Source organism: Cyrtonyx montezumae, unplaced genomic scaffold (genome assembly GCF_038088225.1).
Source record: "Cyrtonyx montezumae isolate F1298 unplaced genomic scaffold, pur_monq_1.0 scaffold_15, whole genome shotgun sequence".
Lineage (NCBI taxonomy): Eukaryota > Metazoa > Chordata > Aves > Galliformes > Odontophoridae > Cyrtonyx > Cyrtonyx montezumae.
In genome coordinates, this window is record NW_027071881.1 from 4,495,439 (window position 1) to 4,521,873 (window position 26,435).

Below are 26,435 nucleotides of genomic sequence, written 5' to 3' on the forward strand. Positions count from 1 at the left end.
AGTATTTATGTAAAATATCGACAGTGAGACTATCAGATCCTTCCCTTAATGCACTTATAAATATGTGGGTCTTTTGTATTTCTAAAGAAATATTGTGCCATTGTGTCTTCCCTTTGCTATGGAACAAGGAGGTTATTAAAATGAAAAACTGCCTTTTAGGCTGTGGTGACTTGGTTGGGAAGATTATTTGTGCATATTTTCCTTGATATGTGAGCTGGTGTATATTATATAAAGCACTGTAACCATGGTGGTGATTCCCCTGTTTTGTTGCTTTGCTGCAACTTTTGCATTCCCTCCAAGCTTCACAGATAAATTAATATTGTTTCTGACAGCTTAAAATGTTATATCCTTATTAACCTTTAAATTTACGCTTTAAACTGGCCTTGTGGGATTGCATATGGAATGATTTAGAAGATGCTTGAGAAAATTTTCTTATCCAATAACTAGTTTGAATGGTTATTCTGTATTCATTATCAGATGGAATTACTGCAAGGGAAGTTGTTACTGCTTGTAGTGTTGCTGGAGATTAGGAAATGATAATGTTAATGCTCATTAGTGCAGTTGTTATGAAGAGAAGAAACGGAAAATAATTTCTTTTCTGCCTTCCACAGTATATTGAAATCCATGGAGTTTGCACCACCTGAAAGCTCTGGTGCGCAGGTACTGAATCTACTTTGCTTTTCTTAATTACTTCGGCAGTTCAGTTAATTAACCAAAATTTCTCTTGTAACTTGCTCACATTAGCACGGGCAGTTTCCTGTTGATGCTGAGACATGGGATGATCACTGCTTTCCTGATGATCTCTGTGTAAAAAGCTGAACTGAACCTTTTTTGTCTGTTAGTTTCCTTCAAGCTGCCGAGGAGAAAGAGTGGCAGTTCAGCTGGTGCTGCACTGGGTAACCGCAGTGCTGTGCAGTTGGGTCTTTTAAAGATCCTAGAGCTGATCCACAGCTAAGCCAAGGTTTGCATGCCTCTTGTACTGGAAGTGCACTGGGCAAGGACTGGAGCATTTCTAAATGCTAGCCTTGAAAATAATGCTCTCAAAAGGAAACAGACCTGTGAGTGCTGAGACCTCTGCTCTCCCAGTGAATTACTCGTACATAAGTTTGTACGTTTTGAATTAAATTCTTGCTCCTGGAATCTGAACGGAATATCAGTTAATTGGGGTTAATTTTCGCTGTGCTTTCTGATGATCAAGGGTTGGCTGTTTACAGAAAAGTGAATGACAGCTTTCTGTGACTGAATTTCTTTTTGAACAAAATGTTCGTGCTGAAGCGCAGCGTTTCAGGGAAATGCTCAGCTTGGGTCACTTGACCTAGAAGAAATAAAATAATCTTAACTCCTATTATAATCAGATTAAAAGTAGTCTACAGCTCTTAAATTGAAAGCACGCCAGCCTCATTTTAAAAGAAGCAGGATTAAGTAAATGTTCCATTACACATTTCCAAATAACGCAGAATTGATGAATGATTTCCACTGGAAATTAAACAGTGCATCTCTGCTGCAGCTCATGTCAGAGTGCTGAGTGATTCCTGCAAATATATGCATGGTGAATTCCCTAGCTGCGCTCATAGCAGAGATGAGCACTTGTTTTCCTCTTCTGAAATCCTTTTTAGTGCCTGAGTGAGACTTTTAATGCCGTTAGAAACAAACCTCCCACTTTGATTTTCCTTAGGATGCATCGAAACCGCTGGAGGTGCTGCTGCTGGAGAAGAACCGCTCGCTGCAGTCCGAGAACGCCACGCTGCGTATCACGAACAGTGACCTGAGTGGTAGGTTGACACTGTTTTCGGCTCTGCTACTATGTCTGTGTCTCATAAAGGGAGGGAGGGTGGAATAAAAGGTGAGAGCGTGAGCTAATGCACGGCAGGAAGGTGGACAGGCAACAAGAATGCTGAAAAGTGTTTGATTTCTGCAGTTTTATAGGCTGGATAGTAGAATAAAGCTTGGAGACCTTGGAGACTCTTTAAAGGTTAGGAAAGAGGCGTTACGAGATGTACCGAGTGGCAGTGTTTGAGGCTGTCTTCTGTTTTGGGAACAAATTCATCTGTGGCACCAGAAGTCTCTCCCCCCACGCACAATGTTATGCAAAATGTTTGCATGCAGAACACAATAATCTTCCTGTCTGATACATTTAGATATATTACCAGCAGGTCAGCTTGGAAAAACAAAATACTGTCTTTTTAGTGAAGTGTGTTTGCTGTTTAGCTTTCCTAATGTGGGCTTTTTACATTTTGTGTGCACATTTTTTAAATGGCAAGTCATGGAATTTCCAGATACTTGAATGCTTATGGTTTTTGCAGCTGGAAGAAAGTTAAAAGTTGCCACTGGCACTGGGATTACTGAATTCTGAAGAGTTTTATGACTTAACTGAGTGATCTTGGTGCATCCACCTATTGGTGATTCCTTTATTCAAATTGGTTTGTTCCAAAATGTAAATGTTTGCTGCGTTTGGGCTCAGTCAGGTCCAACGAGTAATGTCTTGAATGAGACACACCAGAGGGACTTGCTGTCTGTAACTGCATTGATTTTAAATGTGTAACTGCACTTCATGTAATTGTTCTAGTTTTAATGTCTGTAAGGGGGATTCTCCAGGCTGCAACATACAAGAAAGGTGCAAACATGAAATGCATGTTGTTTGTTTTGGGGGCCTTGTTTGGCTTATTGAAATCTGAATTATGAAGAAAAAGAAAAAGAAAAAAAAAGAAAAAAGAAAACAAACCAAAAACTAACCAAAAACAAAAATCCCACCACCACTTCATTGGCCCTTGTCAATCTGCACTTTTTCCCTTTGCGGGGCAGACTTTGCATTTTTTATCTTGGTTTTTCCCTCCTTAATCCCCCATAATGCATTATGTTTGACCTTCCTTGTAGGGTCAGCCAGGAGAAAAGGGAAAGACCAGCCTGAGAGTCAGCGTCCTGCAACCTTGCCGGCTTCCCCTCCTTCTCAGTTGCTCCGCAACGCGGGGGAGCAGGCTTCCAATACTAATGGTACACACCAGTTCTCACCAACGGGTTTAAGTCAAGACTTTTTCAGCTCATCCCTGGCAAGCCCCAGCTTACCCCTGGCCTCCACAGGAAAATTTGCACTAAACTCTCTCCTCCAGCGACAGCTAATGCAGTCCTTCTACTCCAAGGCAATGCAGGAAGCAGGAAGCACAAGCATGATTTTTTCAACAGGTCCTTACAGCACAAACTCCATCTCTTCCCAAAGTCCATTACAACAAAGTCCGGATGTAAATGGCATGGCCCCATCTCCCAGCCAGTCAGAAAGTGCTGGGAGCATCTCCGAAGGCGAGGAGATAGACACAGCCGAAATTGCACGTCAGGTGAAAGAGCAGTTGATCAAGCACAATATTGGACAGCGGATATTTGGACACTATGTGTTGGGACTGTCGCAAGGGTCTGTGAGTGAGATACTAGCCCGGCCAAAGCCATGGAATAAACTGACTGTGAGAGGCAAGGAGCCATTTCATAAGATGAAGCAGTTCCTGTCGGACGAGCAGAACATCTTGGCTCTTCGCAGCATCCAGGGTAGACAAAGAGGTAAGCGCTCGCCAGCCGAGGGACTTGCCCTGTTTTTAGTTACAAGTACAAAAAGCTGGAGGTTTCTGTGTTCGAGGTCTTTGTGCACTGCTGCTGTTTTCACCTCCATCAGACCTAAGGTGCAGAAAGCACATCTTTGCAGCGGTGCCTTTCAGCACCCGTGCGGGTTACTGCCGTGGCCGATGCTTTAGCTGCTGGCTAGCCAGGACCAGGAGCAGGGGCACACATCCCTGACTGATGTACAGAGTGAGAAGGGCTCTCTAGCTGCTGCCATCAGAAATACTTGGCCATTCTTTGTACTCTGGTTTATTGAGACCAGGATTTTGTTGTGCCTTGTGATTTTTTTCCCAGCGCTTTGACAAAATATCCTAGGTGATGCATGAAATGACTAATTAAAAAAGGAAGCCAATTTAAAGCAGCTTTGCATAGGTAGGGCAGTGGTTTTAAGGAGTAACATACGCATTTCGTTGTGATTCATCTTAAACAGAGACTGAGATTTACATTTAGAGAAACTGAAAAGTAAGTTGTTTACAGTCCAGAAATATATGAAAGGACAGGCAGGATTTGTCTAGATTTTGTTTAATTGAAAGTGAATGCTGTTAGATTTATAATCTGCTCTTCCTTTTGATGATTGTACTTGAGGGGATTATCTGCCCATCTTTAACCTCTTCATTTTTGGTATCTCTAGACATTTATTTATATCTGTCTAATCTCCTTTCCGAACGTAGCTATAATCTTTATTAACAAATCAGCCAGCCTTGCTTCTTCCAAAGTAGCCAGCTCCTCCAGCTCTCAGGCAGAGACTCGAGGGTTTGAGCAACGCTTGAACCCTCGTCTCTAGAGACAGGCTGCTATCTTCTCATGTCACACAGCCCATGATGTCAGAGCAACCATCCCCTGATTGTTTTGTTCTTACCAAACTTGTTTTTCAACAGAGAATCCAGGCCAGAACCTGAACAGACTATTTCAGGAAGTACCGAAACGAAGAAATGGGTCTGAAGGTACGTCACAGGCAGGTGTTTTTCTTTGCAGTCAATACCTAGGAAGTGGAGTGTGCTTTAGCTGTGTGTTTCCTTAAAACTGTGCAGTTTGATTCTGGCCTGGAATCTGATAGAAAAACAGACAGTAAGTATAAAACAAACCATGGGTTAGACCAGCACTTTGCTTTTCTAATTCTGCTGCTGCTGTACTAACTTAACCCTGTTTGGATACTTTTTCCACTCTCATCCTCACTAGATACACAGATAGAGAGATAAGCAAAAGAAGTGGCTTTAAAAATCATTGCATCTACTGAAATGCTCTCTTTGCTGTTTTTATTATTGTAGAGCAAGAAAGTTGCATGACTGTGTGTAATCCAAGATCAGTTGCATACTGCTTCTGCTCTAAATTTTCCTTCTTTCTCCTCACAGGGCTTATGTTGACAAATACACTTGAATAAGCTGTTAAATTAGTATGGTGCTTTCTTTAGTATGGCATTTGAAAGAGACTGAACAAAAAGACAAGGGAACATCAGATCAGTGAATTATCATTAAAGTATGAACATTTTGCTTTGTAATAGATCAGTTGCAGAATTTTGCTTTTAGCCAGACAAAAAGAAGAGGAAAAATAAAAACTGCTACCACAAAACTCCACAGTTATTTTGATTTCAGTCAGAAATTATGTAGCTCACTTAGAGTGGATAATCTCTTAATGAACGGTGCAGTAGTTTCCTAGTCTTAGGAATTTTCCCTTCTTTCTCTCCCCGTAGTAGTTAAAAGAAAAACCAAAGGGAGAAAAAAAAAACAACAAAACAGAAGAAATAGCTCTTAGCTGGAGGGTACTTCAGATGGTATCGGTGTTTAAATGACAGCATCTCTTATGTACCAGCCTCTAGAAAGGCACAAATTAGTTTGGATCTAGGATTTCTAAATTCTCTTCTAATCTGAATGTACACTCATCCTGTTTCACCTGGTAGCTGACTCAGTTTTCAAGGATGCTTCCTGAGCTTATGTTTGTGTCTTTCTTCCTTCCCCCTCCAGTTCTTTTCCCTTTCTATTTCCATTCCCCCACCAAAAAGAAAAGGGAAAAAAAAAGGGAAAGGAAAGGTAAAAATGTAGACCTGTGCAAGTTTTATTTGAAAATGAAATATGACCACATAGCTCTTCCTCTGGTGATGTTACTGCTCTCATCATGCAGTGCAGCCAGTGGACAGCTTCCATGCAATGAGGATGTTTCTCCTCTGTTGTGTTAAGGGTGCTCTTGGTGATGCAGGTGTTGGTAAAGGTTTGGTGTGAGCTGTTGTCAGGTGTTGCTGGCAGCATATCGGTATGTACTGTCTGTGTTAAAAAAAGCAATCAAAACAAATGAAAGTTTTCCCAGCATCATTAGTTTTGTTTTCCTCCTCAGGTAATATAACCACACGAATCCGAACCACGGAGACTGGCTCTGATGAAGCCATCAAATCCATTCTTGAACAAGCCAAAAGGGAGCTGCAAGTACAGAAAACAGGTACAGCCTCATTTTGTCTCTTGCTCCTTTTATTTCAGAATTTAATTAAAACAATTACCATGAGCTTTCTGGTCAGTTAATTATATTCTTAAAACCTCTAATGTAGGTTTAAAGAGCCTTTAAAAAATTTCTTTATTTAGTGGAGTGCTTTCTGTCTGTAACACAGCCCAAGATAAGTTAGTACACATGACTGCATGACAGGGCCTTTGCTCAGCACCCTCCTGCTCAAGCCCCAGGGACACAGCTGCATGGGACAGGGAACTGAGGGGATCTACCTCAGTGAAGGTCACAGGATAGCCAGCAGTTACCAGAACCACACTACCAGCTTACTGTGGACATTGTGTACCCAAATTATGATACAACCAAACTCCAGCACAACTTTATTTTTGGGTGCAGAATGTAAGGATATAGGCCTTCTTCAACGAATGAGCTGACAAGTCCAAAAAGAGCTTTGTTTCCCAAAAATATAATTAATGTCTAGCATCTTGGCCTGAGATAAGTTTATTTTTTCCTTGTATGCTGCCATGTAGTTAATATTTCTGTCTACTCCACAGCTCTCTCAACTGTAAAAGAATTTGCAGTACATCTAGAGGGCTGTTGCTGAAGCAGGCACCACTTTACATTACTTCTGTTTCATTTTCTTAAAAAATAAACACTGATGTGCAGTTTGGGATAGTCATCTTTGAAATAAAAAATAAGCTAACTTCATGGCCAAATGTAAAAGACCAGTTAATACACGATTTAAATGAGTTTGTGCTACTAATGATGACACAGAGAAAAATGAGGGCTGTGTGCAGGAAGCTGGAAGCGCGTTGTTCAGGATCATCTTTGATCTAATCATGTTGGACTTTCAAATACTAACTCGGCCTCCAAACTCCCTATGAGACCTGTAGATAAGTCAGAAATGGCCCGGCTGTCTTCTCCACTTCTTAGTTTCTCATGTATCTTGCAGTGTGCAGCAGGAAGGAAGGTAGGAAGGCAGATCTGGAAATGTGTTCAGGTGAGGCATATTGCTAGGACAACCTCACTTCACTTTGAAGTCACTGCTTGCAGCGTATGGGTTTCCCTAGTGCTTCACCTTTCCTGTTCTTCTTAGAGTAGCTTTCAGAGGAACTGGTTTTCAGACACTGGGATCCTCAATGGAAACTAACTGAAACGATGGAAACAGATACCATTGCAAATCTTTCATACTCTGCAGAGATAATTGTACTCCCGTGTTCCAGGCTCTGCTCATCCCCTAACTGCTGCAGAACCCTAGTTCACCACTGAATACCTCATTTAGGTGGTATCTCCTCCAGGAGCACCCGTGTCTCCGTTCTGGAGGTGTGGAGGAGGCACAGAGCGGTGCTCAGGCTTCAGTCTGGTTTTGTAGAGCAGTTTATTTCAGTGATTGGAACCATGGAATGAGAAAACAGGAAGCAGAAGCACGTTGGGGTCATCAAATTAAATAATGCAGCCTTTTACTAAACTTCTTGCTTTGTTGTAATTTGCATGTTTTATTTTTGGAGTTGAAATGATTCACCTTATTTATACTGCCAGAGGTTAATAGGCCATCCAGGTGAATGCAGCTGTGCTCAGCTTTGAGTGCATTACGATTCATTTGTGGAGGTAGAAGCAAAAGGTTAAATAACTCTGTGAAAGGATTCATAAAATGTTACTGACCACGTGGGGGTGGGAGAAGAAGAGTCAAAGGCTTGATTTTCAAAGGCATTTATTTGAAACTTCTTTTCAATGGTGGAAAGCATGCAAATGATAAGAGACTTCTGCAGTTGGGTCAGTGTGTGCAAACATCCAGCCCTTTGGCAATGATAAAAACTTTCCAGTGAAGAACTTTGGAAATCTTACCTTACTTTGAAAAGTGAGAACCTTTGCTTAGTGAAAACTCCTCCCTCCCTCCCATCCAGAAATGTATTGCAGCCCTTTGTCGTACAGGAAAATATTTGCAGTAGCTCATGTTGAATATGAAGCATGTTCCTCTGTTGCATTTAGTCTTTTGGTTGTTTTTCATAGCTGAGCCGGCTCAGCCGCCTTCTGCATCTAGCAGTGGCAATTCTGATGATGCTATTCGATCCATTCTGCAACAAGCCCGACGTGAAATGGAGGCACAGCAGGCTGCCCTTGATCCTGCCTTAAAAACAACACCTTTGTCTCAAGCTGACATTTCTATCCTGTCCCCCAAACTAGTATCTACATCTGCAATGTCTTCGGTTTCCAGCTATCCTCCTTTGGCCATATCCCTGAAGAAACATTCATCTGTTACTGATTCCAGTATCTCTGCATTGCAGAACCTCTCTGGGCTCAAAAAGGAGCCACAGGAGGCACCTGTTTTAGAGCTTCATGGAATAAGTGATTCTGCCCAGGGTATGTTGAGGCATGTTAAAAATGAGTTGGGACGTGGTGGTGTTTGGAAGGACCATTGGTGGAATACTGTGCAGCATGAGAGAAGAAATACAGCTCTTCCCGAAGATATTAAAGTTGAGGAAGCCAGTGGTGGAAAAGAAAAGGTCAGCAATCAGACTAGGCCAGATCGTAGCCAGCTCCAAGGACCATCTTCTTCAGAGTATTGGAAAGAGTGGCCAAACGCTGAATCTCCGTACTCGCAGAGTTCTGAATTGAGCATGACTGGGGCGAGTCGCAGTGAGACGCCACAGAATAGCCCCCTCCCTTCATCCCCTATCGTGTCCTTGTCCAAGCCATCCAAACCTTCAGTTCCTCCTCTGACACCTGAGCAGTATGAGATTTATATGTACCAGGAAGTGGATACGATAGAACTAACGCGGCAGGTCAAAGAAAAGCTAGCAAAGAATGGCATCTGCCAAAGGATCTTTGGGGAAAAGGTAAAGAATTGGTTCTCTTATTACCCCAGTGTTTTGATGTGCTTTGTGCTCCTTACATCAGTGCACAGCTCACTTTAACACAGCCGTGCCACGGAAGGGGTATGCACATGTGTTTTATGACAAATGTTTGTGTTCAGGATGTTAAAGGAAAGTGTTGGTTTCCCCCACTCTGTGAATTGCACAGAATTTGTACAAGATTGGTTTCCGTTCCATGCAATTAGAAATTGGGCCACTGAGTTTAGAAACATGGAAAGATGAAGCAAACATTCCTGAGACTCAGTATCTCATGCTTCACATAATGAATTCATGGAATACTTGAGTAATGCCATTGTAGTGACTGGAGAGTCTTAAATTTGTTTTGGTCAAAGGTTATGGACATGAGAACATTTTTCCTTTTTTAATATTAGGAAATGTGCACAAGAGCATTTAAACAAACACACGGAAAATCCCTTCCATCTCCTTAGTCTTAAGTCAGGAATTCACAGCCGTGTCGTATATCTGGTGCTGGGCATCTCAGGTGTTTAACACGCCTGATCACAGGTGCAAACCGAGTTAAGGAGCACTGAACACGTGGAGCTGCCAACCCCTGACCACCAGAAGGCACTTCCAGGCTGTGAGGAGTGGAGGGCATCCTGTGCTCCTTCTTCCCATGACGAATTGAATGGATCTAATGGTGCAGGAGTTGGCATTGCCCTGTTAACTTTTCGCTAAACGCTACGTGAAAAGCCTGAGCTCTCAGGGTCGTTAAGGATGCTGTGGCACCTTTGGTGAAGGGTGAACCCCTGCACCTGCTGAGTTCAAGGCCAATGAGTGTCCTGCCTGCCTGAGCCCCCTCTTTGCTGTGCACAGCTGTGTTCCTGAGTACTGACTTACGTGGTGCAGCTGCAGCTACAGGTGAAAACACACATTGTTAGAATTCACACCACAGAAATGAACCAAATACAGGCCTAGTCTCAGAAGTCCCAATTATTTTTGTTTGAGAACAAAATACATGACAATCATGTCCTGTTTTATCTACCTCTGTGTGCTGCTAGGCTGTGTTTTTCCTGTTACAACGGATGAAAGTGTTTGACAGTATGGAAAGCATGCAAATCTCGTACCATCCTTTTGCTGTTTGTACTGCCACTCCTGCAGGAAAAAAAAAGCCAAAACCATAAGACACTCTCCAGAGCAAAGCAATGGCAAGGGAAAGGCATTTCCATCCCAGCACATATCCATGTCATTTCCAAGCGTTGTTAATTGTCCACGTTAAAGTGACTTGAGCAGTGTAGGAGCACAGGAAGCTGCAGTGACTTACATTACCCCCTTCCAAGCAAATGTGTTAACGTGCCCTTCTTGGTTGCTTCACTTCAGGTATTGGGGCTGTCCCAAGGAAGTGTCAGTGACATGCTCTCCAGGCCAAAGCCATGGAGTAAATTGACACAAAAAGGCCGAGAACCATTTATTCGTATGCAGCTCTGGTTGAATGGTGAGCTGGGACAGTGTGTCCTGCCCGCACAAGGGCAGCAACAAGGACAAGGTAATTAAAATTCCACTCTGTTGTTTGAGTTGAGGAGAGATCTTTTTAAGGTTGCAGTGAGCAGGACTTCACCCGTGTGCTGGGAAGGGACGTGCCTGGCCTCGCGTCCCAGCCGGCTCCTTGGGGGTCTCTGGGAATGCTTGCACAAGGAGCACTCGTTTCTGCGTAATTGATAAGCAGCCGTTATCGAGTTCCTAATGAGGACGATATTATGTGGGCATGAATACCATATGTAATTCAAAAAAATTTGGTCCAAGAGCTGGAAAACGTTGCGTGCTGTTTTCTAGTGTTGCATAAGGGACTGTTACTGTACCTAGGAGAGTACTGATTGCTTGTTCAGGAGGTGAGCTTGAACTCAGCTCTGAAAGGGGGAATGCTGTGTTGCAATTATGCTTTTATTGTGACTCTCTCTCTTATCCTAATAGCCAGTGATGCAGAAAGGCCAGGCTAGAGCTTGGCCTCGGCACTACCCTTATAATGCCACTGACTTCTATGAGCAGTGTGCCCTTGCTGAGCTCAGCAGTTTGCTATTTGTTGAGCTGCTTACTGTTTAGTTTGTGGTTTGGCATCTCCTTTTATTGTTCCCTGATTTTCCTCTCCTCTCTTATCTAGTCCTTCACTCTGTGACATCATTACAGGATTCCCTACAGCAGGGATGTGCAAGCTCAGGTAATCAGCTGGTTTCAATGATTTGCTCTGAAATAATTCTCTGTGCTTTTGTTACATTTCTTTTGCTTTGATGCCGAAAGGTTTCTCTTGTTTTGTTGTATCATACAGGGGACCCTTTTTTTTTTCTTTTATTAACCCAGTTATTTCCTCCTTCCCTCCTTGTTGCTATGGCAGATATAGGGAACACACATATTTAGCTGCATATTTTAGATGAAGAGACTCTGATTGTAGAGATCCTTGGCTCTGTAGGATTTTTTTTTACCATAGTTCAGCTTATCAGGCTGACATGTGACAATGGCTGTAAAACAAGCCTTTGGTTTGTAATGTGATCTGCATCCCCCAGCTGCCTGATTCGCTGGCATATTTTTCCACTTTCATTTGCACAAAATCTGCTTTGTTAATTTGAAGGTGGGGAAAAGGCCACGTTACGTATTTCTGCTTCGAGCTTCATTAAGTATTACGAGCCAACCTTCTTTCACCCTTCCCTGTCCGTTTGCAAAAAAAAACCAGATGTGACAGAGATGAGTGTCAAAGAGAAGTGAATTGCTGAAGGTTTTACAAAGATGGCCACAGCACAGGGAGGAGCAGAACAGCTGTGTCCCTGCCGTTAGATACCAAACTCTACCCACACAGACTTCTTAGCCGTGTTCTGCTTCACTCATAGAAACCACACGGGCTGTTTTGTACTCCAGAAACATACTTGTGCCCTGCTCTGTGCCCTGCCTGTGGGAGCTACAGCGTTCCAGGATACGGAGCAGTGTGGGTTATGTTGTTTTTCCACCTTCCTGCCATTCTGAAACACTCCTTTTCTGGAGCTTGTTGGGTTTATTCTGAATATCCCAGCAGAACTGTTTTTCCTCGCTACTGGGAAAATATTTCTGCATTTTAAAAGGTTTCACTAGAAGAAAATCTGTGATGATATTCAGTCCATGTTCTTTCCAAAGAAGAACAGTTGAGAATAAATAGATAAACGCAAAAATATGCCCCTGGAAAAAAAAAAAAACAAGGCATGAAAACAAAACCAAAATGGGAAAAATTATTTGCAGTCATAGAGCTATTGTTACTTTACAGGCAAGCATTTAGCAAATGTGAAAATTTCCTATGACATTTTATATGCTGCTGTTCATTAAGAGTGTGCCGTTGACTACTTTCTGTAGCATCAATACCGCGCAAGAGTAACCGTTATAAATGCCTCAGACAGCATGGAAAATATGAGTAATTAATTATAGCCATTTTAAGAGGAATTTGAAATCAGAGGAGCTGGGAAAAGGCTGCATTGTTATTGCTAATCATCATATTTATGACTGACTGTAATTATAAAAGATTGAAAGACAAGCCCAGAGCATTAAAACCCGACCACCTTAGGGATCCCCAGGAGGATCACTGGTAGCTGGAAGTGATTTCCTTCAGGAAGTTCAGTTTTGCTGCCGTGATATTTTGCTCCACTCCCACACTCCCAATCTCGTTTGTCAGCTCCTGCCCTTGAGCTAATATTTTGTGACACGGTGTGTTCCTATCAGCTAATAAAATCATATTATTGATGATCGCTGTCCTTCTTTCCTTAAAGCAAACCTACAAATGAGAAAATGGGTTCGTGCCCTTTTCTTTCTCCCTCCTGATGATTAAAAACAAAATTGTTTTGCAAGACGTTCTTTTCTCAGTACCTCTCTGTGTATGGAGGAATGAGGAGGTTGTGACATGGTGCAGAACAAAAGAGCAAAACCGAGATATTTGGATGAGTAATTGGTAATTTTCTTTTATTAGAAGCTGTTCTGTAATTAAAAGCGCAGCAAATAGTTTGGAAAAGGTAAAAATAATTATGCATTTGTGAAAGATCCTCCACTCCAGGGCAGAAAAAAAAAAAAAAAGAAAGACAGCTACACTTTTCAGGTCTTCCGAGACATTTCCCAGGAAAATCAAGGCAGAGAAGGTTGCATACTTGTAATTTTAAAATAGAAATTAATCAGAAGGATTTCAAAATGAGAAAAGGTCTGGAGCCTTTTCCATGTATTATAATTGGCTCAGAACTTGTTGAATGCATGAAGGGAAAGAAGTGAAATTAAACTAATACATTCAGTGGCTCCTGAGTGCTTTGCCAAGAAGGTCTTCAGTGTACAGAGTGTCAACACGCATAGTAACGTCTCAAACTTTTATTAGCTGTGAGTATTTTCATTACTGTTTGGCACTATTATATCAAACTAGCAAGATTTTCTGGATTTCTGACCCACTTAGTTACGCTTCCAGATCATAAGGTTTTGATTAACACCTCATTCATGAAAATCTGTTCCTTTGTCCGGTACTTTTCCATTGTTACACGTGGACAGATGGACCCATCAGCCTTTTGTGTGTAAGGATGAATGGATAAGCATTATATAGATATAATTAGAGATAAACCCGGCTCATTTTTCTTCTCTGCAAGCTGTATTTATGAGTTTCTGAAAATCACAGTCTGTACCAAATCCCCACCAGATAGGTCTATCTGTATTTGTGCCTGTGACCTTGGTGAGGGCTTTGGTGATGAGGAGAACTCTGTGCAGGTTCTAGGGGACGTGTTGTACACAAAAATGGTGTCCGTACCCTGGGTGGCCAAAAATAGTATCACTGTGCCTTTTCTACCATTTCTTCTGTGTATTTCTTTCCACCTAAATGCTCTAATGCCCTTGGGTAAATCTGCCTTTTTAATGATTTATGTGTCAAAAGCACGGACCAAATCACGTGGAAAAAAAAAAAAAAAAGTTGAATTAGTGTCACCCAAGTGCATCAGCATTTTTTCATGATGAATTTGGCCCTTATTTAGTTGCATTACTGATGATCGGGGCTGGGTTGGGTTTGGAAAGTAGCCACGTGTCAGGAGAAGGTTTATGTGCTTGGATGTTTTTCTAAATACTTGCACTGCATATAGCCCTGATTGGTTTGTTTTATTTCGGGATCTTATATCTTTAGTGAGCATCTACACAGCGTTAAGAAAAAGTTTCTTTTGCTGTTGATTTCATAACTGCTCCCAGGCAGGCTGAATTCTTACTCGTTTAGTGCGTATCCTCTGTGAAGGACATATACTCTTTATATACTACTTTAAAGACTAGCAAATACTCAGCGGGATAAAGACGTGCCTTTTTGGTATGTGTTTCTGTAAGGGTCGTCTTATGACCTAATGTGGAAATCTTCATTTGCCGATACAGCTGCGGGTGATCTCAGGGGATTTTGAATTTCCCTTTTGTTTGTCTTCCTTTCTGGGTATCATCCATCATTCCTAACCTCATGCTGCTTAGCAATGGTAACGCTCATGGGAGTTGAAGAAAGGATTATAGCAGCATAAAATGGGGAGCTAATTAGAGCTTGTTTCAAAATCAGAATCCAGCTTGAGATAATTGCATATTATCTGGTGATTTTTAAAACCCAAGATCTACTGTATTTAGTTCAACTAAAATATGTACAAAAGCTTTATTTTCAAAATAAAACATTTGTAACAACACAGAGATTACTTCTTATCATCTCTTGGGAAAGAAATCTGAAAAAAAAATCAGAATGCAATCTATGTTTTCCTGTAGTGATGATGCTAACAGACATATTGGGGAATGATGACAGAGCCAGGTATGCGTTACGCCTTTATTTATGTACTACTTGTTCCTGTAGCATCTCTCAGCTCAGATGCTGCGAGTGGGCAGCTAGTTCCTGTCCTGCAGGCAGCTCTTCCTGTTTATCCTCTGACAGAAGGATGCTGTCACATTTACTGCTCTGAGAGAAATTAAAGTGCAGAGAGAGCACATCTCAGGTTTGCAGCCCACGTAGAGGATGATTCTGAGATTACTGTCCCAGCCCGTGCTCGGTAGCACATGGAGGCAATGGCACATGGGCTGTGCTGGTTTCCTTCCTTGTGCTGGTTTTCCTGGTTTGTTTTGCTGGTGCTCTGGGCTGTGATGGGGGTCAGCCTGTGGAGCTGGGCACTCAGCACATGGAGGTGCCACCAGCAGTTGACCCAGTGGTGCTGGATTGAATTGTGCTTTGCTGGTGAATCTAAAGGAAGGAGATTGTTTCGCAGTCATTTGGGGGCATTCTGTGCGAACAAAACAGTGCATGGCAAGAAGTGGTTCTGGTTAATGTGGCCTGCAGAATGGGAGAGAAGAGGGATCACGTGGCCCTTTAATGGCTGAGAATTTCTGGGCTGGGTAGGTTCTGTCTGATAACCAGTTTTGAGTCTGCATTTGGTGGAGAAGTTACCTCCTTTTGTGCTGGGTGTAAAAGTTTGGAGCTGAACCACGAAGCTGGCCAAACGTCGTCTCCCTAAGCCCCAAAACACGCTTGTGTGTACTGGGGAGCTTTCCACATTCTTTGTGTGGGGCTCGAGATTGCGGCACTGCAGCAGTTGGCCCTGGCTGTCTTGATTTCAAACCAAGGGGTATCAATTGGCTCCTCGTTTGGGCAGCTGTTGCAGTCTGTCTGTGGTGCGTGTGATCATATTCTGTGCCATTTCTCTGACATTTGGACCATGAAAACCTTCCTGGCAACCTTTCTGGTATCAGTAAAGCTGGGAGAATCGCTGTCAGGGCACCTCACTGGGACCTGGGAATGCAGCATGAAGTCAGAGCTTCAAGTTGGTTTGTAAATAACATGGGGTGTCATTACTGGGCATCACCTGCTCACTGCTGCCTGGGTCTGTCCTCCATGCTTGGTGAATAGTTGGGATCTGGGGAGGAATTCCTGTCCTGTCCTTTCTGCGTTCCCTTCTGCGCAGAGCCACACGGTGATTAAACCTGCAGAAGATGATTCCATCCTCATTGTGGTCATAGCTGTACGATTATGAAAGTGCTAACAGAAAATACATAATCATGGAGCAAACACTATTTTCTAGGCAGATATTCCTTGCGGCTGAATTACAGTGACAGAGCACCAAACACACTTTTCATATTAATATGGCAAGAGGAGACTCCTGCTGTATTCTGAAGACAGATTTAATTCACTCTGAGGCATGGCTGTGAGTTGGTAGTGTCCGCTTTTGAGAAGTTTCCCAGTCTGGTTGTAAATACATATTTCTTTGGTATCCGAGCACCCTTGCTCTCTGCTCAGGCATATTTTTTAAGGAAACCATGGGTGCTGAATATGAGAGCTCTGTGAGTTCTGCTTTCCATCATTTCAGTCATCAACAAGAGAGAGAGCAGCTTTGTACACAGGCACAGAGCGATAGGACAAGACAGAATGGTTTTAAACTGAAAGAGAGGAGACTGAGGTTAGATGTCAGGTGGAAATTCTTTACTATGAAGATGGCCCTGGCACTGCTGCCCAGAGCTGTGGGTGCCCCATCCCTGGAGGTGCCCAAGGCCATGTTGGATGGGATCTTGGGCAGGCCCATGGCAGGAGGTTGGGGTTGGGTGGCTGTGAGGTCCCTTCCAACCCAACCATGCTTTGAGCCTGTGGTTCATTACTTATTACCTCATTTCATTAATTACTGGCACTTACTGTTCCCTCCATTGCTCTTTCAGAGGGAAGCAGCCTCTATAGAGGGGGCCCATCCCTGCTCTCCCTTTTCCTGGGTACATGGGGACCCTTCTGCCAGCTGCCAACCAGATTGGATCCGGGTGGAAGGCACAGAGCTGCTACGTTACACAGCCAAATACAAAAATAACTGGAGCAGCACTGAAAGGCGAGCAGAGCTGTCACAGCCGTGCCACAGCTCCGGGGGGTCGGGAGCTGGGGCAGTGGCTGGGCTCTGTCCCCATGGGCTGGCAGCTGCAGGAGAGGTCGGGAGGGCTCCGAGGAGATCGGGCGTTTTGCTGTTGGGAAGCTCTGGCAGCTGGCAGGAGCTCGCTGGTTGTTTATGGGAAGAGGAAATACGGGAGCTGCTGCCAGCAGGATGGAGCTGGAGGGATGGAGCTGCCCTCCCAGGTACCAGCCCCACCCGCTGCCCGTTGAGTCACACCGTGCTCCTCTGGGGATGAAAATTGCCTTGCTTTCAATTCAAAGAACAGATAATGGGCTATTTTCCTCCCAAAATACTGAAAAAGAGGTGTTCTGGCAATGAATGTGCAGGTTGTTATTTCCATTTTATAATGGGGATGGAGCTACGAGGCAGCTGTCTTCTGCACAAAGTAGCTCTGAAACACAGAAATAAGCAGCCTGTTAGGTTTGAACAACAAAATCCTCTTATGATTATAAAGAGTTATGCATTACTTATATCAAATTGTTCCTAAGAAGGAAAGAAAAAAAAATAGAAAATTACCAGAAAATTAATATCTTTTAAGCTACTTTCTAGCCTGTCCTTTGCATTCTGGGGAGCAGAAGGAAGGGAGAGAAACTGACAACTTTGTCTCACCTAAAGTGATAGGTATTGGAGGTCTTAAAATTTGCCAACAGTCATCCAGAGAAACAGCAAATGAAAGAATCCTGTGGTTATTTGAAATAGGAAGCACAGCTTGCACTGAAAACAAAATATATTTGAAATCAAATTTAAATAACAGTGAAAATAGAACAGTGTCTAATTAATTAGCCTAATGAAAGGAGAAAGTCCAACGACGATCAGAAACAAAGCAAGTGTGTAAATATTCCACGTTTGCACTTCTTGAAGATACGCTCCTTGAAGATACTGCTAATAACAAAACATTTTTCTTGGCTCTGTGAATCGTGCCCTGAAATGCGCTTGAAAAGAGTGATTGTTCCTTGGGATAATCTTCCTGATTCCACTCACTGGCACAGCCTGGGCTTTCCAAAACGTCCCCGTTTGGTGTCAGCCCTCCGCATCCCTCCAGCGGGGCTGTCTGAAGTCAGCGAGCTGCTTTGGAGCATCATTTTGTCCTCGTGAGTTCCTCTCTCCAGCCCTCCCAGTAGGTCATCTGGCCTTGACAGAGAGTCCAGGCACACTTAGTGCTGTCCCACATGCTCCCTACAGCTTCTCCCATGGCTTCTCCTGTGGCATCCACTCCGTGTGTGTTTGCTTGCTGATGGGAGATCAGGACGGGAGCCTTCCCCACCTAGCTCAGCCCATCTCATCCTGCACAAACAAATGAGGAATGGCATTAGCTGCCCTGCAACTACAGCGGTGTTTCGTATTTGTTTCTCTCTTTTTTACCCCCCTGGAACTGGGATCCTAAAAATAGTGCAAGTTTGAACTGGCAGATGTTTCATTTGTCCTTTACAAGAGGACCAAAATTAGCCTCTCATTTGGCACCTAAATAAAGCAGCTTAACTGCCTTTATACGAACTTTGCAATTACTGTCTATTGAAGTTGCAATATTTTGTTGTGTTTGATGGGGAAAGGCATTATGTAAGCAGTGCCAGTACCTAAAAAGCCCCCAGACCTTGAAAGCAAGAGGACAGACAAGAACAAACCCAACCATTGTTTAAGGGTGGGTTGGGTTTGGTTGGGTGGTTTCTTTAACATTTTCCAATATGAGACAGATGTGCTTTTTTCTACTGAAGGTTTCATTAAAAAAAAAAGAAAAGGCCAAAGTAACTTGGAAATGCTCAGAGAGCTGCCTATTGTAAAGGTGGAAAAAATCTAATGGAAGGACAGCAATGGTTTCTCTAATTTTCAGAGAAAAATCTGCACAGAATGCCTGAAGCTGGGTTAGCAGTGGGACTCCCCAGGGGCAACAGAAAGATGTTATAATCAATTACCACATCATAACACTGATGTATGATAATTACTGAGTGTTCCTCCTGAGATAGTGCAGCATTTGGCTGGGATGCGGCTCTTTCATGGTCCACTGCCTGATTAATATGCAAATAATAGGCTGATTGCATGATGAATGCAGAAAATGAGTTCGCTGATAACGTGAGCACCGAAGCGGGAAGATGATAAATTACTTTTACTGACTGTCCTACATTAAGTACCCTTTCTCAACAATTTTATCACAAATTAAGTAAAGCAGTATGGAGAGATTATGAGGATGTGTAAAATAATGTACCTTAATCGCTTTTATAATATTGTTGCATACAGTGTAAATGTCATTTTGTTTCAGTACTTTTGCCAGTACTCCTCCTGAAGAGGAGTGCATTAGGTGCAGTGGCGTTCAGGGTCACTCTTTTAAGAAGTGCTTGCTTTTAAGATGTCTGCTGCGGTTGTTAGCTGGGACTGCTGGGGAGGGAATCCAGACCTTAGCCTTGGATCCATCCCATAAGTGTCTTGCCCACTGCACATTGCTTAGAGGAGGAAATCTGGATAAATGCACAGCACTTGTGTGCATTGTGCTTGTCTGAAACAGAGAACAGGTTAAAATCTTGAGGAGGACATAGAAACACCTCCACACTCAGGCTTGCCATAGAGGAAAACAACAGTCAGAAAGATGTTAATACCTCAAAGTTAGTCTCCAACCACAAGGTCATTGTCAACAAAGACACCAGAACCTGCAGCAGAGCCTCTGCAAGCTCTGCTTCCCAGAAGGTATTGTGCACGTGTTTATTTTGATTGTACTAACGGTGTAACTGTGTGGGGTTGTGGCATGTTGATTGATTGCTTTCGTGACATATTTGTTTTAATATTCAGAAAATCCTGAATAAAGCTTGTGCACACAAGATGTTATTAATAATAAGGTTATTGAAGGCGTTTTCCAACAGTTACTGCTAAATATTGACTTCTGACTCAGTTACAGAGACATGGAAAAATCTGCATATTAAAGAACAATTAGCAGAGCAGAGGAATTTCTTCTTAAAGCCGCCATGGTTTTGCCATTAATCGTCTAAATTAAAATCTGATTCCATTTTATAAAGGTTGTTTTTAGTTGTTAAGAGTGATAGGTAAAAAAGTGCTGGCTGTCCCCCAGGGAGCTACATCACCTCTGAGGTCCCTTCCAACCCAAGCCGTTCTGTGGTTCTGTGCCTCCTTAATGAACTCAAGCTGCATCCTTCTGCACAGGATCCTTGATGTCCACATGTCCCAAGTGCCCTTCATAGCATTCTGGACCTGCACACACGTTGTGCAGCCCACATCTTCCAGCTCACAGCGAGGCAGGACACAGAGCACCTCCCTAATGGGGTTTGGGTGCACGGCAGCACCTTGAGACTGCCTGCAGGGCATCTGGGATTGTGCATTTATTAAGAGGACAATCCATCACCTGACTTCACTGAGAGCTTCTGCACGTCCAGCTGTCAGGCTTTCTTCATGAGTCTAAAGCCGACCCTGTGCTGAACTTCAGGCTGCTCTAACTCCTTCTGCTTTCTGAGATGGTTAAAATCGTCGGGTTTTTTGGTACAGGCATGGAGCTAACATGTCATTGTAGAACACGCAGCATAAAATTGCTGCAGCACCCTGCAATCCTTCAGCAATGCTCAGAAGCAGAATTTTCTGGTACTTCTAACATTTAACCATGCTCATTCGCTAGTTCTGAGCACTTGTCTTTAATGTCTATTCCTGTGCAGAATGGGGACCTTTGTTGCTGTTGTTCCCCCATGATCTCACAGTTAACAGCTCTGCTTCCTCCCCTCCTGGTGCAGACACACAGACCTCTGCATGCCTCCCTGAGGGCTTTTCCTCTGATCCCTTCCCCCAGCCACATGAGATTTCCCCGGGCCAGGACCCAAAATAACATTTTCCCCAAAGTTAAAACATTAGTGAAACAAACCAACAAAGTCCCCAGGGTCGAAGTGGAAATAACCATAACTGTGGCAAGCACTTGCTGCAGTCATGGCTGTATGTACCTACATGTGTGGTACCTTCCTGTGCGCCCTGGAGGGAGCTTTTCATGCTCCCTATGGATATCTGGAGGAGTTTTTAACTTTAGGGAGGATCGTATTTTCATAAGCCACATTAATTTGCACACTGTAGATAGGCAAGATTCAGTCACTTAAAATAAACTCACCAGAATTGCTACCTGTGAGAAAGAGTTCAGCATTCAGGGATATTTTTGTTTAATTAGTCAGAAGTGGGAGGCACTGCAGTGTTGCTTCACAAATGCTGATCTGATTTATTAGAGACCAAACCCGCTCTCTCTTAATGGGAAACGCTGCTGGGTGCCTGAGGAGATCCTGGGGTTACGATGAGGTGTGGGATCAGGATCCCTGCCTGGGATTTCTGAACAGAATAACAAGTTTTTGGTCTACAGACTGGGCAGCCCAGTGACTGGAAATGGGAAGCAGAACCTAACCCCATCCCAGTGTGAGATACTGGGATCTCAGGCAACCTGCCAGGGCTGTTGTTGTCCATTAACTCATTTATATGAGAAGGTGAACGCAGGCCCTGAAGTATCAAGTGCTCTTTCAAGAGTTTGCCAAGAAATGTCCCATCCACCTTTGTCTGCTTTCATCTTCCGTAGGAATAGAAAGAGGGAGCAGAGCACGGGGTGCTCACTGCCCTGCATGGCCCACCACCACTCCTGCTGTTCCTGGGGAGCAGCCCGGGCTTGGCTGGCACAGACCTGGGGCCTGGGCTCCGGACTCAGGGAGAAGCAGAGCATCAAAGCGAGCGCCGGCTAAATCGTGTTTGGGTTCCTGTCGGAATGTCACGGAGTACCCTGTCATTTTGTTTTAGCAACTTGTCCTTCCAAATGCGCAGTTCGCCTTATGGCATGCCAGCAGTAAAAATGTCACTTACAATAATTACTTTTTGGTGAAAATGCTTGCTGACTTCCTACCTTCAAGCTGTTTTTTACACAGTGGGGAGATAATAAGAAATGACTTTATCCTGACTGCTCAAATGAACACTAAATGGAATTTAGGTTATTATTACTGCAGATAGAGGACTCTGTATTGAAATTTAAATAGTGGATCAGATAAACTACAGAGATTTGTCTCTGAAAATTACAGTGGATCTGCTTTTCCAATCCACTTCTCCCCGAAACTTAAGGCAGCTGTTGTCTGCCTGCTGTCTTTAGATATAGTATTTTTCATAATCCTTTTAGAGGCCCCTAAATACCCTCTGTGTTTCACATGCTCTTCCCCAACTTCTCCATGCTCTGTGCCATGTTTTCCCTGAGTCGTTTTGAAGCCAATTAGCTAAGCTCACGTTAGCTGCACATCAGTTCCTGGGCAGATGAAGGATGGGGGTACTCTGTAGGGACACGTGTGCTGTGGGTCCAGGCTGTCCTGCTGCTTCTGTGCAGAGCCTGTGGTGGAGAAGTTGCATCCTCCGTGTGGAGGAATTTCTGTGCATCACTGGAGTGAGCCTTGGTGGGATCATCATAGTGCAAAGCGTTTGCAGTGTTGAGGCAATTCAGGAGCTGGTACTGGAGATCACACCTCAGCACGAGAATGGTAGATCTTGTCATTGGAGAAAAGCAGGAGAATCTGATGTTGTAGTTAGGATAAACACCATAACCAATGAACTGAGGCTGCACCTCAGGCTGTCTCACATTTTCCAGAGCACCATTATGGTGGAAACTGATGAAGGTAAGAGAGGATTTGGTTTGGCTTCATCCATTGCTGTGTGGAATGCAAGACCACCACAGATTTTCTGCATTCATATAATTAAGACAAAGCCAATCTGTCGCAGTTCTCAGCCAGTTCTGTGAGGAGCTCAGACAGACCCTACTCATACACACTAAGTTGTTTGCAGCGTTCGTTTCCTGATGGGTGCAAAGTAGATGGAGGGGTGAGCAAGCTGTAATACGGTGTTGGGTTTTATTGCAGTAGGACGGTCATTCGAGAAGCAATTTTATGTTTGAAAAACAGTATTTAGAAAGAAAACAAAATTGGAAGGCGTTTGTATCATGCTGCCCTTGTTTCTGTTCATTTGTATATCTTTATTATACATTCTATGGCCCTCTCGACAGCCATAGTGGGGAAAAAGTGGAGAATTTCCTGACATGAGAATAAGGTTTGTGTGTTTTACCAGGAGTGCTGTCTGCCCCAGCAATGCACTCTGGTTCACCCAAACTAAATCAGATGTGTTTCTCTTCAGAAGGACATCCTTGCCTTCAGAGACTTGCAGGCTGCCCATCAGTGCACGCCCAGAGCTCACTATCCTTTCCTGCTTTCTTTAACTGTGAACTACCTGGTGTCCGTGTGCAGTAGTCATTCTGTCCTAGCTATGAATAGGGGTCAGTCACTCTTGCCAAGTGTTTCTGATGTTGGATGTCAGCTCCCAGAATTTGATTTGCATCTGGTTATTGTTTATTTGCACACAGGAATGTGCTTTTAAAAATGGGTTGGTAATGCCTAACATCCCTACACCCAAAAATGAATTCCAAATGAGTAATGCGAGAAGGAGGCATGGCTTTGGCTTTCTGTGACTTGGTTGTGCAGCTTTAGGAGATCTGGGTCACCTAAATGCATTTATGGTGCATTTGAAGCTTTAACGACACTTGTCAATATCAACCTGAAGATATGTAAAAGTTGCACCAAGATCTTAATAATTTAAAGTGCCCTTGTTGAACTGTGTCTTATTGCCATCCTTGGGCCCTGACAGACACCATCACTCCTCCAAGTTAGCGTTGCTGATCTTTCTCCTAGGCTGTATCAGTGCCTGGCTCACACATGAGCCGGATCATCCTTAAATTAGGGCTGGTTTTCAGTGAAGCCCAGGGTGAGGGAAACAGAGCAGGTTTAAAAGAAGTGCGCTCTCATTCTCATTTCAGTGGGAAGTGTTCGATTTTGAAATCTCAGCGTGCATTTTTCACATGTCCTGCATTTGTTTCGTTGTCCTGTGAGGAACTTGGGAGAAATGAATGCAGACAAATTATTTCATAAAACATCTGAAATGACTGTAGATTGACAGTTTAATTTGTAATAGCGAACACATCCAATTTTCCTTTTGTTCTGTCGGCAATCACTTGTACTCTAAATGCCTATTTAATTTTTTAATAGGTTAATGGGAAATGTTTGCATTATTTGATTATCGAATTGACTTTTCCAAATAATGGACCTTTTCCTCCAATATTTGTATCACATTTAAAATGTTTTTCCATAGTGGAAAAGTGCCAGAAGTGAATGGGGAACATATTTGGAGTTATTTGTGGTTTATGCACATAATGCCTCGTTGGATCCACTCTACACTTGCCTTTCGTTGGGAGGAAAAAAACAGTTTGTCATCTGTACTGCCTTCCAAAATTAGATCCACGTAATCCTACCTTTTTGAGTAAATAAGCAGCAGATTGCTCTTAAAAGTGGAATTCAAGTAAGCTCTTGATATGTGATATAAAAAATAAATAAGCTAATATGTGAGCAGCATCAAGCACTGCAGTGATAGATGATGGCAGAGATTACCTCTGTTGTTTACATAATTAGGCTGGGCAGGGAAGGAGAGGGAGGAGGAGGCATTACCAAATGCTTTGTTGACTCCTTCATGGGTGTTGGTTTGTTTTTTCATTTTGGATTCTTTCTGCGCTCTGTGCGTGCACGGATGAGGAATTGTGTCAGAAATTTGCAGCTGCTCTGGTTATTCAGTAAGATTTGTGTAAGCTGGCACAGGGGACAAAATTACAGGGAAGTTGAGCGAGTGCCGTGCTGTTTATTAGCTAGGCAGCCATAATTTTGACCTTGGTGTGGGTTAAAGGACGCAGACCTGAGAAGAAATCTGTTTATCATGTAGGGAATTCATGCCATCCCTGACAGTGTACAGTGAACAAGATGGATGATCTGCCAAATTGGTCCCTCGCATGGGTGAATCAGGGCAAATTTACAGTACAATTCCTCTGCTGCTCTCGATACAAAAATAACATTTGCTGGGTTTTATATTCAGTTGCACGATGACCTAGGGTGAACAGAGAGAAGAAATAAGATTTGCAAGATCCCGCTTGCCTTAAAGATTTATATGCACCTTGCTTTCCTTTTATGCCTGCCTATTTTGCATCTCTCACAAAGCACTAAGTAAAAGCTCCAGTTGCTGGGTTTGAGAGACAACTTTATGTAAGTGTGTCAGGGAACCTCTCTTAAATTGCAGTGTCCTGGAAGCTTCTGTTGCCTTGAACAACGAGATTATGCTGTGAACCCTGTGCCGAGTGAACCCTGCTTGAACTTGCACAGTGTTTCCTGTAGTGCTGAGGATATGCTTCCCATGCTGCCTGAGCTCATAGAGCCCAGATAGGCTGTGAGGATTTGGTGGTATTGTGGACAGCAAAAAAAAAACGGTGAAATTTAGTGTTAACCATCAGCTTATAGTGATAGCTGTCACTGGAGTGGTGCAGTGCTCAGAAGACATCTCCTGTTGTAAAATAATTGCATTTGAGGTAGGTTCGGCCTCATCTCTGCACGATGGAGGGCATTGTGTTAGAAATAAATGTGAACTTACGTAGGGAAAACAGCATTTTGTACAGAAACTATTGTTGTTGGCAGATTAACAGATTCAAAAAGCTTTCTTTCGAAGTGTCAAAATAACAGATTTGGTCGTCTCCTGATCCACTAGCTATCTTTATCTTGGATTCTCAGACACATTAATTAATACAACATAATTGCAAACTGTATTTTAATTGTGTTAAGTTATTCCTGGGCAAAGAGAGGTGCAAAAATGTGATGTGAGTGATAAGAAACAATATGAGATCTATAACGCTCTCAAGATACAGAGCTGTATCAGTTGTAGAAAATCCCCCATGAACACTACCACGTAGTGGTGATTTTCTTATAGGTCACAGAAGGAGGTTCAGACCTCTGTGATGGTGTATTAAAGAGTGTTCCTGGACAGAAAGGTCGTGAAAGCAAAGATGTAAAATTCCCTGAGCAAGGGAATTCCTCGCACCCGTACGAAGTATCGCACTTCATTTATTCCTGATTCTTATTTGTATATTCTTCTGTTTATATGAGAGAAAAGATTACTGAAGATAAAATAGGAAAACAGTTCTGTTTTGGAAAAGAGGCTTTTCAGTAACCAAGTTGTAAGAAATAATGTTTTGCATACTTAAGCATTTCTTTGAGTAGGTAGAATATAAACGAGAAGGAAAGTTAAATATCCTGCAATCAACACATTGCAGTTATGAAGTGGGGTCTTTTTTTCTTTTTTTTAATTACAGAAAGCACTCCAAAGACTTCTGCCAGTTGCAGTCCTGCTCCTGAATCTCCCATGAGTTCCAGCGAATCAGTAAAAAGCCTGACAGAATTGGTACAGCAGCCCTGTCCTTCTATAGAGACCAGTAAGGATGGCAAATCCCAGGAACCCAGCGAGCCACCTGCTTCCGAATCCCAGTCCACAACACCTTTGCCACTGTCAGGCCACTCAGCACTCAGCATCCAAGAGCTGGTCGCTATGTCCCCTGAGCTGGATACGTATGGCATTACAAAAAGGGTCAAAGAAGTGCTAACGGACAACAATCTTGGTAAATTGCTTTTTTCCCATTTCTTGACTGAAGTAAAGTGTTGGTGCTGTTGTTTTTAAGTGATATTTCAGTAGATGTTGACAAGAATATTCGATTTTGACTCTGGCCTTGGCTTTCATCCTTTAAAGATGAAAGTAAAAAAATCCTTCTGGATTGTCACATCTACTTAACAATATATTATCTTACCCTCACTGTCCTTAAGCTCTG

The 26,435-nt window shown here is 43.0% G+C and overlaps 1 protein-coding gene across 6 annotated transcripts in view; it reads left to right on the forward strand.

Moving 5' to 3' along the window:
• Window positions 1-26,435, forward strand: part of CUX1 (cut like homeobox 1) — a 231,469-nt gene that overhangs the window by 169,611 nt on the left and 35,423 nt on the right. The window contains exons 13-21 of one of the 6 annotated variants that reach the window (XM_065731728.1): window positions 612-660; window positions 1,676-1,772; window positions 2,875-3,546; window positions 4,482-4,547; window positions 5,932-6,033; window positions 8,044-8,870; window positions 10,224-10,389; window positions 11,002-11,058; window positions 25,926-26,228. In XM_065731728.1, the coding sequence (XP_065587800.1) occupies window positions 612-660; window positions 1,676-1,772; window positions 2,875-3,546; window positions 4,482-4,547; window positions 5,932-6,033; window positions 8,044-8,870; window positions 10,224-10,389; window positions 11,002-11,058; window positions 25,926-26,228 (2,339 nt within the window). The remainder of the gene's footprint in view (window positions 1-611; window positions 661-1,675; window positions 1,773-2,874; window positions 3,547-4,481; window positions 4,548-5,931; window positions 6,034-8,043; window positions 8,871-10,223; window positions 10,390-11,001; window positions 11,059-25,925; window positions 26,229-26,435) is intronic. The other 5 variants (XM_065731731.1, XM_065731729.1, XM_065731730.1 and 2 more) reach the window with 5 other exon arrangements.